At 37.3% G+C, this 15,502-nt stretch overlaps 1 protein-coding gene across 1 annotated transcript; it reads left to right on the forward strand.

Moving 5' to 3' along the window:
- Positions 1-235: 235 nt before the first annotated feature.
- On the forward strand, positions 236-11,541 carry LOC131431764 (uncharacterized). Its single transcript, XM_058597639.1, has 4 exons — positions 236-470; positions 10,644-10,881; positions 10,948-11,078; positions 11,143-11,541. The coding sequence occupies exons 1-4, from the start codon at positions 383-385 to the stop codon at positions 11,442-11,444; spliced, it is 759 nt and encodes a 252-aa protein (XP_058453622.1). The 5' UTR covers positions 236-382; the 3' UTR covers positions 11,445-11,541.
- Positions 11,542-15,502: the final 3,961 nt, after the last annotated feature.

Genomic DNA, 15,502 nt, shown 5'->3' on the forward strand with positions numbered 1-15,502 from the left:
CGTTTATCACGCACTACTTTTTTTCCTGCTCTGAGAAAGACCGGCCTCACGGCTGATAATAATTGCAATGACGGTGCGAATGGCGATCGTCTTCATCATCATCATCATCGGCATCGCTCGTAATCATTTACATCATCCGAAGATGACCATTCACTCTCTTTCTTCCATGAGTTTTATTGGTCCATTCCTCGCAGTTCCAGTTCTGTTAGAGAAACCCGGACGAGAAAGAATTTCATTCGTGAACTTACTTTCGCAGACGAAGGGAGTGTTTGCCGTAGAGTCGTAGAGCGAAATATCGGGTGATAATTGTTTATTAGCGTCGCTACCAGAATAAAAACCGGTGCCATTGAATGCACAGTGAAGTGCCGAGTGATTGAAGATTATGATTGCGGATTCCGGAAGGCTCTGGCAGGTGGTGTTTGCGGTGGCTCTGCTGGGAGGCATTCCAACTGTCGTCAGTGGATTTCCGCGTAAGTGCTCCAATTTCGTTCCTGCTGTTGACTGTCAGTGATTAGAATTCCATGTTAGAACAGTAGATTAGTGGCCACTGAAACATCTACCGGAATCGGAGAATCAAACCACAGAAACCGATAAGCACTTATCGCGTTTTTTAAGAGTATTACGATTACCGGAAAACGGAAAACTGTTCCGCGTTGCCTGCAGTGATTTAGTACGAAGGATGAACCGTGCGTAATTGGTTCGCTCAGGCCTCGTTCGGTTCGCCTCTTCTCCCTGACAGCGCCGGGAAGCAGTGAGAGTAAGATGGGATCGCCCCGGTAATTATTTTCAAGTTATGACCTGCCGACGACGGTGAGGAACCGAAGAAAAAGGAAGAGCTGTAAGAAGTGAAACTGACTAAGCGAGTTATTCACTCTCGACATTGACCTTGAATCATCGTACACTTGATCGTGAATAGCGTATGAAAGCCGCAGCTCAGCATAGGGCAAATCGGAAGTTCGTTCAAGAAATGGCATGTAGTGGGAATTTTTATTATTTTTTGTGATCCTAGGGGCTGAAAAAATATTTACTTTTATTCTCAATACAATGAGAAGTAACGCATTGAGACAGGTTTTCGGGCACCATAATAGTGCTTTGAAAAAAGATGCAACTTTAAAAATAAAATAGTAAAATCGAAATTCAACAGTCGGTTGTCAGTGTCAAGTGTACACTTATGAGGTCTTCTTCTGCAACATGCCTATATTTGATTCATTCCCTAAAGAAGCTTCCAACCGATAGCGTCGAAACGTTGGTCTAAAAAAATATTCGTTTTAATCCTCCATCGATTGATGAACCTCTTAATAAATCAACATTCAAAAGATCTCAGTCGAATATTCTACAAATTAATAAGAAGCGTAAAGTATTGATAGCTTTGTAAATAGAAAAGTCATTTCGCTTTCACAAGGATCACTGATAGAAATAGCAAGACATACATCAGATGAACGTGAAATGAGATGCCAAGCTCTAGACTCATCTGATGGATATTTGAATATTTGTGCGAATAAGGAATCAAATCTACAACATTTTATATGGGAAATTACTGCACGTATTTATTCATGACGATTCGTTTTGGTAAAATATACTTAAAAATAACTGAACATTTTTTACTGTTCACAGAATCCCAGAAAACATCGTGCATTATAAGGGCACAGTTTCAGTTTCAGCGAGCAAAGGGACCGCTTCAAGAATACCGTAGACCAAAACTTGAAACCTTTTTATCCCTCCTCTCGTAGACTTTTGTAGACTTTTCCGACGGTTTTTTACCCGTTCATTCTCATGTTTGTGCACTTGGGCTGTGAACCATTTCGCGATAGATTTTAACTACTGATTAAAATATAACAAAACAACTATCGAATTATTCTTATCGAGTAGTCAAGTTTAACTGAAACTACGGCCCAATTCAAAGTTTGACGGATTTATTTTGTGCTCAAGATTCAAACTGTCGAACTTCCAACAATAATTATACTCTCGAGCAGGGTTATTTTTGTTAACGGAAAACTGCTAGCTACTCGACTGTCAAATTTTAACTGAAAGCTAAAATCATTCGTGAGATGGTCCACGGCCTTAGTGTTACTAAAAATACTTAATAAGTGGTCCAGATAAATTTTGTTTTTCAACAAGATGGCACCACAAGTCCCAAAGCGAGCAAAACAGTGTACCATTTGTGTTGAAAGTTAGTTTAGTTAGTAAGGGTTTTTGAGTCCTCTTTTACAAAAGTCTCATCGTCCATCAAAACGCATGCATCCGGACCCTGCAAAAGACGCGAATACAATTTCCGGGCCCTTATTGCTGCTTGCTTCTTCTGTTTTACACTTTGCTCCGAGATTTTCTGCTTCGTGCAGGTCTTTAGGTGATTTCGCCTCTTGATACGCTGGACCATTCCGACACTCGTTCCTGCTGTTTTAGCAAAATCACGTATTGATATTGATTTGTTCTTCATGATTAGAGATACCACTTTCTGGTCCAGTTTCGGGTTGGAAGAACCGGGTTTTCTGCCTCTTCCTGGTAGCTCATCCTAAGAATAATGTTCCCCAAACTTATTAATGATGTTTTTAACACTGGCATGATGAATTCCAAACCGCTTCGCTAATTTTCGCATCCTTCTCACTTAGCCATGTGTCCAGAACTTTAATTTCCACTTCCTTTTCAATACGCGACATTTTGAAAACGCAGAATTTCAACCGCACAAACAAGTAAAGAATCGAAAGCTGACAGTCAAACGCACAGCATGCTGTGATCTGAGCATGAAAAACCAAACAAATACATGCGTACAACACAAATGTATGTGGCTAGCTTATTTTCGTTACATATCGTTTTTAACTTTGAATGTCGTTCACCGGTCGTGCCATTAATTCTCAGTTATTATAGATACGTAAGCGGCAATAAGATACAGTGATTCTCAAACGTCTTTACGAAATGAACAATAGGGAACAAAATGGGCTTTCTTCGTGAAGAGATTTAAAGGAACCATTTTACTAGAAAGACTCTAGTTCTGCCCCTGAGTTGTATTTAGCTCAAATTTGCACTTCCGCAATGCTATAAATATAAATTTATTTATATCATATATAAATTGTTTACAATGTTCACTTACATACTACTTATTTCTACGACAAAGTTGAGGTTATATTTGATTTTTTGACATAGTAAAGTCAAGATGTTCGCAGTATTGATTGTAATGACGCATTATTCGATTTGAATCACGAATCATGAATCATAAAAATCTGCTTTATTTTAAGTTAACTCTACCTTTTATATCTAGCCTCTTTTCTCCTGTTCTAACTTATTCTCTAGTTTACATGTTTGGTAGGGGAAGTAACAGTACATAAGGATTATCGTTGCTTCGCGAGGCCATGTTTGATGACGGAGGGAGAGCGCAAGAGAAGAGTGTGAGAATCAGAAGCGAGTAATTTTAAGTTTGTTCTTAATCTGTTCTAAAGAGCGAATGAGTGTCTTGTCGTGAGTGTACGCTCGCACTTGACCTGAATCGGTGAGTTACTGTCTTACGGTACATGTTTTGTTATGCTTAGGGCAGCATTTCTTGGTTGACACCCAAAACCGTTATATCTGTTTTATGTCCGTATTTATTTTGTGTGTCAAGAAGGTTGTTTACAAGTGGTAAGTGATACATGCTAACAAGGGTGTTTGGGAAAATGTCGCTTTTTAGGTTGTCTGTTTAATTTCGATGAGCGGGTATAGTTCTGCATGTTTTTTTAGTGTTTCGATAACGGTAGTCTTTGATGCGTGGGAACGTTATCTTAGATTGCGCGACGTAGAGTAGTCGCATTACAACAACTAGTAGGTATATAAAAATTTCATTGTGATAATAATGGAGCTGATTGAATGCGTTGAGAAATAATGTCGCTGATAAAATAAAGCATTGCAGAATTGCGGCGTTCTTTAAGTGTTTGTATATTGATGAGCATGCAGCGTGCTTCATATGATGGTAGAGGAAATGCTGTCCAGTTTAGTTTACGAAGAGCATATAAAAAAAATTGTTTTTGTATCGATTCAATGCGTTCTTCGTGAATAATGTTATTTTGATTCCAAACTAGGCTGCACTATTCCAAAATGGGTCTGACATATGTACTATATAGCAATTTTATAGTATATGGGTCATGAAAATTATGACTAAAGTGTTTGATAAAGCCCAGCATAGTGTAGTTCAATTGCGGTGTGAAATGCTTCATTTTTCCATAATGGCAGGTTTGATGCATTCACACAAAAGTCTTCTGTGCAATTTGTGAAAAGAAGGTCTAAATATGCGTTTTGTTGAATTTTTACGGAGTTTACTTGATGTAGGCCAAAATTAGAAATTTTGTCGAAAAAGTGGTGTAATGTTTCGTTTTCTCCTACGACCAAATATATGAAGCTTTACTTCAGGTTCCATATTCGAAATAATTGTGTCTAAAGATTGAAAGAATAATTCAAAAGATAATTTTTGTTCGCATTTTCGGGTGGGAAGTAGAGAGAGCAGTAAATATGTTCTTCTCCCAATATTGAGGCTTTGGTCCATACATGCTTAAATTTTTTATATTAGGAGTAATAATAATAAAGCAAGAGTTAATGGCTATGAGGACTCCACCTCCAGATTTTTTCTGACAGAGAGATAAATTTCGGTCGTGCCGGAATACGTTAAAATTATTTCCAAATACTTCTTCGCTTCTAACACTTTCATCCCAGCTGCTTTCAGTTCCAAGGATTACGTCGAAAGAGGAGGTTATTAAATTTTGATGAATTTCTTTCATTTTGGCCGGGCTTTTCATGCGGTTGAACTTTTGCCGTACTTGTTGTAAGTGACGAGTCCGCTCACTGGACAAATAATTTCGGTACGCGTCGAGGTCTGCTACGGCTTCGTCCGGTTCAAGTCCGCACAGTGATTCGAATCAATAAAAACGTGGACATGAATCAGTAGCTGCCAAACCGTTCTTTTAATGTTCATGGCCTACTCTGACAAAAAATTTAACCATAACTTTTTTTCTGAAGAGATAGAAATTTTTTTCTACAACAAAGTTTTAGAACTAATGAAAATAATTTACTTTGTCAAATATACCAAAAGTCTAGGTCGCACCGTTTCGGATATACAAAGCGTTTTTGTGGCAACCCCCTTAAAATCAGTTTTTTATTCATAACTTGTTTCGAGTTATTTTTGCCTTTCTCATATAGAAAGGTTATGCAATCACTTGAAAAACCGACTAGTGAAAATTGGCCCGGAGGGCCAAGTGTCATAAACCATTCGACTCAGTTCATCGAGCTGAGCAATGTCTGTGTGTGTGTGTATGTGTCAAATGATCTCACTAGGTTTTCTCGGAGATGGCTAAACCGATTTTGACAAACTTGGATTCAAATGAAAGGTCTCGTGGTCCCATACGGAATTCCTGAATTTCATCCGGATCCGACTTCCGGTTCCGGAATTATAGGGTAAAGTGTGTTCAATATTGTACACCGTCACTTGAAATATTTTCAAATACAACAAACATTTAAATCGTAATTTAGAGTGCGTACTAGAAGAGTTTGTGTGTCATGTTAGTTGGTGATCGGTTCTTTGGTTTGTGGAAATGTGGATGACTCACGCAATCAAAGCATTGTTTTATTCTGTATGTTATACTAGTTAATGCACAAACAATCTCTTGGTTTGTTTCAAAAATCGAAGAGATAAATTTTGAATGGAATACCACAATATTATATGTACATGAGAAAGGCATCATTACACCACTAGGTGGGTTGAAACAGGTTTTTATGCATACTTTGTTCGGAATAATTGAAGAAAATAAAAAATACCATATTTTTGTTGAAGGTAGTGCATAGGTTTGTTGTTTCCTGGCCAAGTTATACATCCTATGATAAAACCTTACACCGAAGCAATTTGCAACTTTATGCAGCTTTTTTTACAAAATTTATAGGAAAAGATATGCTCAATACTATAAAAAAAAATCTAAGTGGAACTCGATAGAACTTTTTTTAGGCCTTTTCGAAGTTAGTTTTAGTTATTGTAATATGACAACCCCCTTGAAACTAGATTTCTAATTATAACTTATTTCAAGTTATTTTTAATCCTTACTCTGTTTGGAATAGTTGTAGAAAATATAAAATCCCATATTTTTGTAGAAGGTAATGCATAGGTTCATTCTTTTCTGGAGAAGTTATAAATCATTTTACCTATTTTTACCTAGGAAACCTTGTACTGATGCGAAATATGCACCTTAATGCAGCAAACTTTTACAATAGTTTTAGGAAAATATATTCATAATGCAATTTATTTTCCAATGAGAATATCCTGAGTACTATTCGTGTGGATTGAGATCAACGGCTATGAAAATTCATTTCCCAAAAATCTTCCCAGTGGAAAAGATTTCCTTCTAGGAGATCCACAATTTAATTACTACGCTATGTTGGAAAGGAAGTACAAATATATTGGGAAATTAATTACTTAAATGAAATACTGTTGACGATAAATACATTATAAAACTTTATTTATATCTATCAAAAGTCGAATCCAAATAAACTTCTAAAATTTCGCATGCTGTCTTATACCCCTTCATTTGAGCCTAAGTTTTAAAATCCGGTCCAGCCATTTCCAAATGAAATTTCGAAATTTCCGATGGGACCACATGGCAACATGGAAGGCTTTGTTGTGAATTTTAGTTTTTCTCTGTGTAATATAACGAAACTTTTATATTTTTAAAAGTAATGCTGTTGCCAAAATAACATTTCTTTCTACTGCTAAGTGACAATGGCAGCCATTCCTGAACTGCTAATGAACTGCTGATTCGAAGACGAAATGTTCAGAAAATTTAAGAAAATTTCATATTATTTTGTTCATCGAATCGATGTGATAATGATATGCAATCATTAGTTTTAAAAGCATCGCTCATAGAAACAAAATTAGTTGAGTTGAACATGTTCAAAATTTGATGAATGATTTCGCACTCGAAAATTAGCTTTTACTGAATGACTCATTCGGTTTTTTTTTCCTGAATAGAATGGATTGGATATTTGCTTACAAATGGAAGTTTATCATAAGAATAACACTAAAATAGGATTGAACGTTTACGTCTGCTTAGTATCTTAAGTTGAACTGCTGTGCACTGACATGTAGAAGACGAATGGCAATAAAATAATGGTAATTTGTTTGTATAATGTCTACAATGATGGGGTTGTGCTCTCTATCCTAGAAAATTTCCAAAACATTTAAAATTTTCATACATTTCCAGCTGAGAAAGAAGATTTGGAATTGCTTAAGCAAGATATTAGGATCAAAAGCTGATCAACTTACCACTGACGATTTTTTTAGCATCGTACTTGAAAACTTTCTGTTCATCTCTTTATTTAAAAAAAAAAAAGCAGCAGCCACTTTATTTGTTTTAGCATCATGTATACCGTTTGATTTAGACATTTTCTTCTTGGCAACGAAGTTAAATCCAGGAAATATCAGAAGTCGGAAGCCGCAAATATGCCCGAAACAGTGGCCAACTGTTTTGAGCGGAATCCAAATTTTTTTCAATCTAAAGCTTGCTTCAGATAGAATTGGAACAAAGACAATTGCCTGTATTTCAGTTATTTATTATTGAATTCAAGATCTTTTTTTATACAAATGTAGGGTTTTCTTCATACTTTTAAGAAACAATACGGATAAAATAATTCGTCACGGTTTCGAAGGTTTCGCCAAATCATAAATTTTCTTGCAAATTTGTCGGCAAAAACAAATTAAAATTTGACTGGAACATCCCCCCGAGCCGTTGCCAAGTAAATTTTTTGACCTGGGATTTGCCCGAAGTCAGCCTTGACATAGGTTTCATCATCCATCAGAAGACACCCGTCGAACTTGGTCAGCACCTGGTCATATAGTTTCCGAGCACGAATTTTGACCACACTGTTCTGTTTTATGGTCCGATTTGGCTGTTTGCTAGCTCGATACGACTTGATTCCTTCCCGGAGTCGAGTTCTCCTCACGGTACTATGGGCAGCACCGAATTTTCTGGCCAAATCACGGTCCGACTGATTAGGATTCCTCTTAATCGTCTTTAAAAGATTGTCTGATTTAGCATGTTGCCACAGATGGTAAGATTTAGCATGTTGCCACTACCAAAGAGAGGTAATTGAAAATGCAAATCTACGTTTTCTGAGACCGATATATTCGAGCATTCTGACTTTTCTTTTAAGTACTGACACATGTAATTTCACACGCCAGCCTAAAAGGTTGAGTATGTTTGACACATATTTGAACGATTATTGTAAAATTGCGTCATTTTATGAATTACGTTCTAATTAATAGAGTGTCACCAGTAAATTTCATATTGTTTGCAGTGCTGACAAAAAATTACTAATATTCAATTTTCAAACGTTGTCCAAGTTTTCGAGTGGAATACTGGAATTTATCGCAGTGCGAGAAATTAAAGCAACACAATATTAAAAAATTTCTTTGGCCGAGCATTTAGAGCATTATAAAGCATAAGTCCAAAGAATCTGGCTTTATTTGAAAACCCTTTTTGAACCACCTAGTGGTGTGATAATGCCTTCCTTCTCTTTCATAACAGTCTCATGAAATTATATTTCAAACTTTTATTATATAATTTCGGATACTAATTTTGACACCAATTGATTCAGATTGATTCGAGTAGTTCACAAAAGCACGCTTCAGTGTTTATGTCACACAGTCAGCATCATTTTTCCAAACTAAAGCTTGACATTTGCGTTGCCTATTTGTATGAGAACAGTGATGCTAATCTGAAAAAAAACCCTTCTTAGTCCACTTAGTGGAATTTTCATAGAACTTGAAAAATCACCACTCCCCGTACATGAAATTTCCGAAATCAAAAAAAAAATTGATGCCAAAAGGCTTAAAATTGCATGAAACGTCGAGATTTAGTGTCATCTCGAAAAAAATTTTTTTTGAAAATATCGACTTTTTGGGACTTACAAAAAAAAAATCAAAAGTCTCAGAAAGTCAATATTTTCGAATTTTTTTTGCCTTATGTACAGTTCTCACATCTGGGAAAAAAGAGATTAGATTCCGAGATTCTATCGATGAATTGAGAAATTTACTATATTTTTCCCTTGGTTTTGATGAAATGATGAGCTTTCCTATAGCAGAGTTTTTCTCGTCACTTTCAAAGTCGTTTCCGGCTTGCGCTCTATACAATAACCCAATATTTACAGTTCTAGCGAAATTGAGGGCTATTGGTTGATTGAGATCATTTTCGATGGAATACATTCTGGTGTCATGATACAACTTAAATGACTCTCGAAGGCCAAATCAGGCCAAAACTTTACAAGGTGTTTGCCGGCTTTGATGAACGATAGGATGTGCTTTTCAGGAATTAATTCTAGTAACAGTGAACATACTCATTCGAATCATAAACTGCAACTGCAAGTCGCTTGCCAAATCAAAAGTTTTTTTTTGTTCACAAAATCCCGGGTTCCTCGTGAAAACCTTTCGACATAACTGTCGAGTTCGTGTTTTGACCTTTCGGTTTTGTTTCAGTGTCCTGTTTATCAAATTATTGGTACTTCTTCGATTTTTTTCTGTCTCATTCGCATCAAAGTCTTTTAAAATATAAGAACCTTCCAAACAAATGTATGAGTTAAGAATCATTTCTTAAATAATACATTGGTAACAAGTTGAATTCTGATTCGTAACGATCAACGATCAGAAGAGATTCAATTCACCTCACACTGCAAACGTCAGACAGTCTCCGAAACCCTTCTATCTGACATTATTTTCCGCACCTCTAGTCTAGCAGAGTTCAAGAACGGCTCGATTGAGCGAGTTCTCCGAAGTTGAGTCTCGTAGTTGTTCAGAAGAAAAAAAAAACATTCACTATCATTAGCCTTATTTTTTTAAGCATATCCTTGGAACATATGGTGAAAATTGGTCACAATAAAATTAACTTCAACTTAGTAATTACAAATCGTCGCTAGTGTGCTAACTCGTTTCAAGCGGCATTTGGTCACGGTAGTTTACTCGAAAAGCTGACCCAAGGTTGACCACGAACGATGGAATTCCGCTTTGAACTGTGCCGAACGATGCCGACGCGACGCCAGGGTCTAAGTGACGCCTGGGAAACAATTTCACCCCATTCTCCCGTTAGAACAATTCTTGGTAACCGTTCTAGGTAGAAGTTTCCGATCATTCAACTTCTCCGATTCGTATCGTAATTTTACCATTCTGCACTCTGCACTTGACTGTTTTCCGAATTAGAATTGGGAGTGTTGATCAGGTTGGAAATCGGTGATCAATTCCTCTATTGAGAATGTTGAATTATTCGTATCACAGTCGCAGTTATACAATGTTTGTAGGAAAACAATTACAATCGAACCCATTACCTGTCGTTGCCATGATAATATTCGCGACAAAACTCGTGGTCACCATGCGCCTACTAGATGTTTAAAGTCAACGCAAGGTGAGCTACTTTTGGCAGGTCAACGCGTCAGCGCGCAAAGGTGCTACCGATCGGTAGCTTGTCTAAATACTGTGGCTTGTGCGTATAAGTCAAACCTCTAACAAGATCCTCTGATTGCGGGCTTTAAGTAGATCGATGAGCATAAGCACAGGTATTAGCGGGCGCGGTGCGTCCGTTGGATTAATTTTATTAAATCTTTTTTGTTTCAGATATGAAAATTTGAAGTGATTTATTATCTGCTTTCAGGGGTGGAAAGCAATGGCTGTGTACGGCATTCCCCAACCCTCAACAAGTGCATCGAGCGGTCCGTTCAGTACTACATCACCTACATGTCCAACGGGAAGATCTCCGACCGGTACTATGTGATGTCGATTGATCCACTGACGTTCCCAAACACCACCCTGGTCCGAAATCGGAACATCCAAACGTACTTCCTCGGTAGAGAGATGAGAGGATTCAAGAATTCTTTTGTCACCGATGTCAAGTAATGAATATCTACCCCTTGAACCCCTTAGCTGTGCTTAGTTCATCAAACGGTCATTTTTTTCAGGGCAGATCTCAACAAGCTGGAATTTTTGCTGCAGGTTCACATGCCAGCCTTGGACGTGCACGGGTCGTACAGGGCCGAACTGGTACACGAACGACAGATCGCTGAATGGGCCAAAATGTTTTCCTCGATCCGTAAGAATTATCCACTTCCGTAACATGCTGGATTCCGATTAAGAATTCCGATGTTTTTTTTCAGGCAACTCAACACTTCGGATACACCTCAAGGGAACAACGTACGAAAGCGAAGACCGGATATACGTTCGGGTGAACATCACCGATTTTGATCTGACGATCGGCGATCACACCGTGGGCTTCGGTTGGTTCACCATGAGCGGAAACTACTCCGAACACAGCCAGAACTTCGATCTCGAACGGGGCCGCAACATTCTGTCGATCGTGGAGAACGAGTTCGCGCAAAGTTTCCAGCAAAAGTTTCAAATGGTGCTGAATGAAATTCTACGATTGGCCCCATTCGAGCGATTCTTTCCCAGTCAGTAGAAGTGCCGCCACCCGGAGGCCGTTATCAGTGACGCAACCGGCAAAGGGGAATGTAAATATAGCTTTATTTGTAACAATAAACGATATTTATTTTTGTACGAAACACGTCAGACTTCATTTTCAGCTTCCGAAATCATTCATGATAAAAATATTGTTACACTTGAGTAATCATTGTATTCCGTCATTCTCGCATTTGATCAAATAACTCTGACCAGAGAATAATTGCATTTTCCAAAAGGCCTTATTGGACAGTGACAGCTGTTCTTTATTTATTTATTGGAAATCAAGCAGTGAGAATGGATCGTGAAACATTTCCGATCAGCAGATCATAACAGAATTACATAATCATTATTGATACATGTTATTTTAATCACTAATGTCGTTTTCGCTTGAGAAAACTGAAACTGACCTAGGATAGTTTCATCAAACAAACACTTTTCACGAAAATGTGTTGAATTCGCACTTAGCAACGGGGGTTTGAGGAAACCTGATATAACAAACAGGTTCGAAACTAGTTCGATTTTCAGTTCAACAACGTTAAAACTAGGTTCGAAACTAGCTTCAAACAAACGGTTTGACAGCAGTTATGGTGGAAACTGGGTTAGGTTTGGTATCAAGCGAAAACGACATAACTAAACCCGACATTTATCAGACGTTGTTATGGAAATCACTGATTGTTATAAACTCTTTATTGCTTGTCGATCGGAGTGCTATATCATTCTAAAGTAACACCCTGCTAAGCTCTTCAATTATAACATCACTACAAAAAAATTTGAATTTTACAGGTGACTTAATCCTTCATAAGATGTAATTCATAAAGACCTAATTTGTCAAATGACGCAAAATTTTATTCGTAATGACTTAATGTTAGATTAGCTTGAATGTAGATTTGTTTATCGGCTATGCAGTCAATAATGGATTAAAACGATTATTTTTGTTTCAAAACCCAACGTTTCGACGCTACTGGTTTGCGTCTTCTTCAGGGGAACTGTATTGAAAAATAGACGTTACAAACTATGTTCGACTAATCACAATTATGAAAAGACTTACAAAAACAGGTTATCGTTCCTCGTCAAAAACACTCTTGTAAGTGTCAATAGTCATACGGTGGAGATTCAGCTTCTGGTACAACTACAAAAACACATATAACAAATATTCACAAGAAATGTACAAACAGGGCTACTTACAAGAATTAGAATAAAATTACTCATTAAAATTTGTCTAGAAACACAAATTAAAAAACTTTGGCTATGGTCACTATCTTTTGTTTTGGCGGATTTTTTTTTCTTCTCTCTGATTTCTATCTATGGTACAAAATGAAATATTTCGTTGCTTGGATTATTAAGGGGTAAAAAAGGGTTATGATATCTTGGAAATATTTCTTGTGAAACAATTCCTAATTGTATGCAATATTGCTGCGTATACCACACTAAGACCATCTGTGTCTGTACGATTGTTAACAGTATGTGATGTATTGGTTATATGACACATTTCTAGATATGGGAGAGCTGAGGAACGGAAAGTGCGATCTACTACTGTGGTCTTATCTATTGCGAATCTGTGTTCGTGATCAATGCCATGTTCTATTAGCGCAGTTTGTGCTCTAAGAGATGTGATCTGATTATCTGTGTGAGTATGATCTTGTATGATATGTTCTAATTTGTTTACATTTGATTTATGCCCTGCTAGCCTGACTTTTAGAGAATTTTTGGTCATGCCGATATAGCAACTTTCGCAGTTGTTACATGGTATTTTGTATATAACATTATGTTGTTGCATTATAGGAACGGGATCTTTAACTTTACTATGGAGTGAACCTACGGTATGTATCTGCCTGCAGGCGCATCTTACGGAACTGTAGTCTTTCTTCAAAACACGGATGAATCGTGATGTTAGTCCATTGATGTTTGCTATGGATCGGTAGGTAGTTTCAGATAACGATGGTGCTGCTGATGACGATGCTATTGATGATGAGGCTGTTGACGACGATGATGCTGGTGATGTATGAAGTGAACCGCTGTATGCTGTGTGTGAGCTATTTTGTCGTGAATACGACTTACTTTACTATGGGGTGCCTTTTCAAAATTAGCCATATGGAAGAATGAGCAGAACTTAATCGTGAATATCTCGACTTGTATTAATGGTAGCAACATAATTCTTTCACCATTTCATCAAAAATATGATCAGGAATTTAGGATAATATTTTGAACAGTGTGAGATAACCACAAACAACTCAAAAATTAAGTTTTCTCATAATTTCAAAATAATGTGGAAAACTCTTTACTTTCGCTTGGGTTTTTCGCGCAAGGACGACGATTTTGAGATAGTCAGGCACATATCTTCAACTGAATGCGTATAAAAGGGGAACCATGGTGAAAATCGATCATTTCTTTTCGTGCGTTCGATGGAAGCAGACGTCGTGGGAGTTAAACCATCAACCAGCAGCGACGGAGAGAGCGCCTTCTGTGTGGTTAAAACCTCAAACGCTCAGGTAGCAACTTTCATTCGCTTGCTGGCCATCAAGGCGAGAAGACTGCTATCGCGGGAGTCAAACCAGCAGCGACGGAGAGAACACCTGCCATCATTTGGCTTTCGGTAGTCGTAACGAGAAGTTCAATTTTCAGATTTTAGTTCCGCAATATAGGTTTAGAATTCAGAGCCTGCGTGCTGAAACTGGATTCTGGAAAAAGATTCCGGAACTAATTTGAGTTTCGAAATTGCAATTCTAGAATTGAAACTGGATTCTGAATTTAGTTCTTGAACTCAGGATCCAGTTCTTTATTCCAGACTTTTTCTATTCGGTTCTTTTTAGAACCATAATAATACTCCTAAAGAATTATGCGGAAATTTACTTTACTGTACTCTATAAAACCCATTCTGGTAGTCATGGCGAAAAATCGTCTTCATGTTTTAGAGCTTAGTTCTGGAATATGGGTTTAGAATTTAGTCTGCGTGCTGAACTAACTCAAATCGTCACCATTTTTTTATTATAAAGAACTATACTGCTTATTTCATAATATTTAATTGCGTTTCAGAATGTTTAATGTAACTAATCTGTAATTTAGTCTAGGCGCATCGTTTAAATTTCTAGTAATGAAAGAGGGGAAAGTTGCACAATTCAAACAATCGATGAACTACCAATTCGAATTCGGAAGCATAAATAAAGCGTGTCATATTCGTATTCACGACATCCAGTTATGTCTCTGACATTACACACCCGTACTTTTTTATGTTTAGCGTAGTGGTGTTGCAGTAGACTGTTGATGAAAGTTCGGGGGTAGTTGTTTTCTTGCAAGTTATTGAAAATTATCCTTTTTAATGTTTCCGGATCAAGGTTGGTTGAGAGAGCGTATACTCGGTGGATGAAATTTTTGGCTACGTTAATTTTGTTATTGAACTGGTGAAACGAATAGAAATTTAGCAGACGGCCTGATGAGATTGGTTTAGAGTACCATTCGGTTTTGAGTGTTTGGTCTGCTTTACGAATAATTGCCATGTCGAGATATGGTAATCTGTTGTTTTGTTCTATTTCTATTGTGAATTGTAGATGTGCTTCTTGTTCATTGAACTGTTTGAGAACAAATTGAGCTTTATCTCTTGGTACGGCAAGAAAAAGGTCGTCAACATATTTTCCTAGCACGGGGATTTCGAAATTAAATGTTTTTACAGTTTTGTGTATGAGGTTGTCCAGTACGATGTCAGCTAAAATCGGTGAAAGAGGGCTTCCCATCGCAGTGCCAACTTTTGACGGTAGAATTTGTTTTTATAGCAAAAATAACTGGATTCTATGAGGAAGTTCACTATTTCGAGAAATAAATCCAGGTTTATGTTTGTTTTCTCTCTTATTTCTGGCCAGCGTTCGATGATGTTTCTATTTACGAGCTGTATCGGTATGTATTCGAATGAGTTTTTTATGTCATATTTACTGGAGGTAGCTTCTTTTAGTATGTTTGATATGTATTTGGATAGTTTGCATGTAGGTGCAGTACAACCGGTCTCAACGGAAGACTGTTTTTGTGTGCTTTTGGTTGGCCGTATATTCTAGGACAGATGGCATT

This window comes from Malaya genurostris, chromosome 2 (assembly GCF_030247185.1).
Source record: "Malaya genurostris strain Urasoe2022 chromosome 2, Malgen_1.1, whole genome shotgun sequence".
Lineage (NCBI taxonomy): Eukaryota > Metazoa > Arthropoda > Insecta > Diptera > Culicidae > Malaya > Malaya genurostris.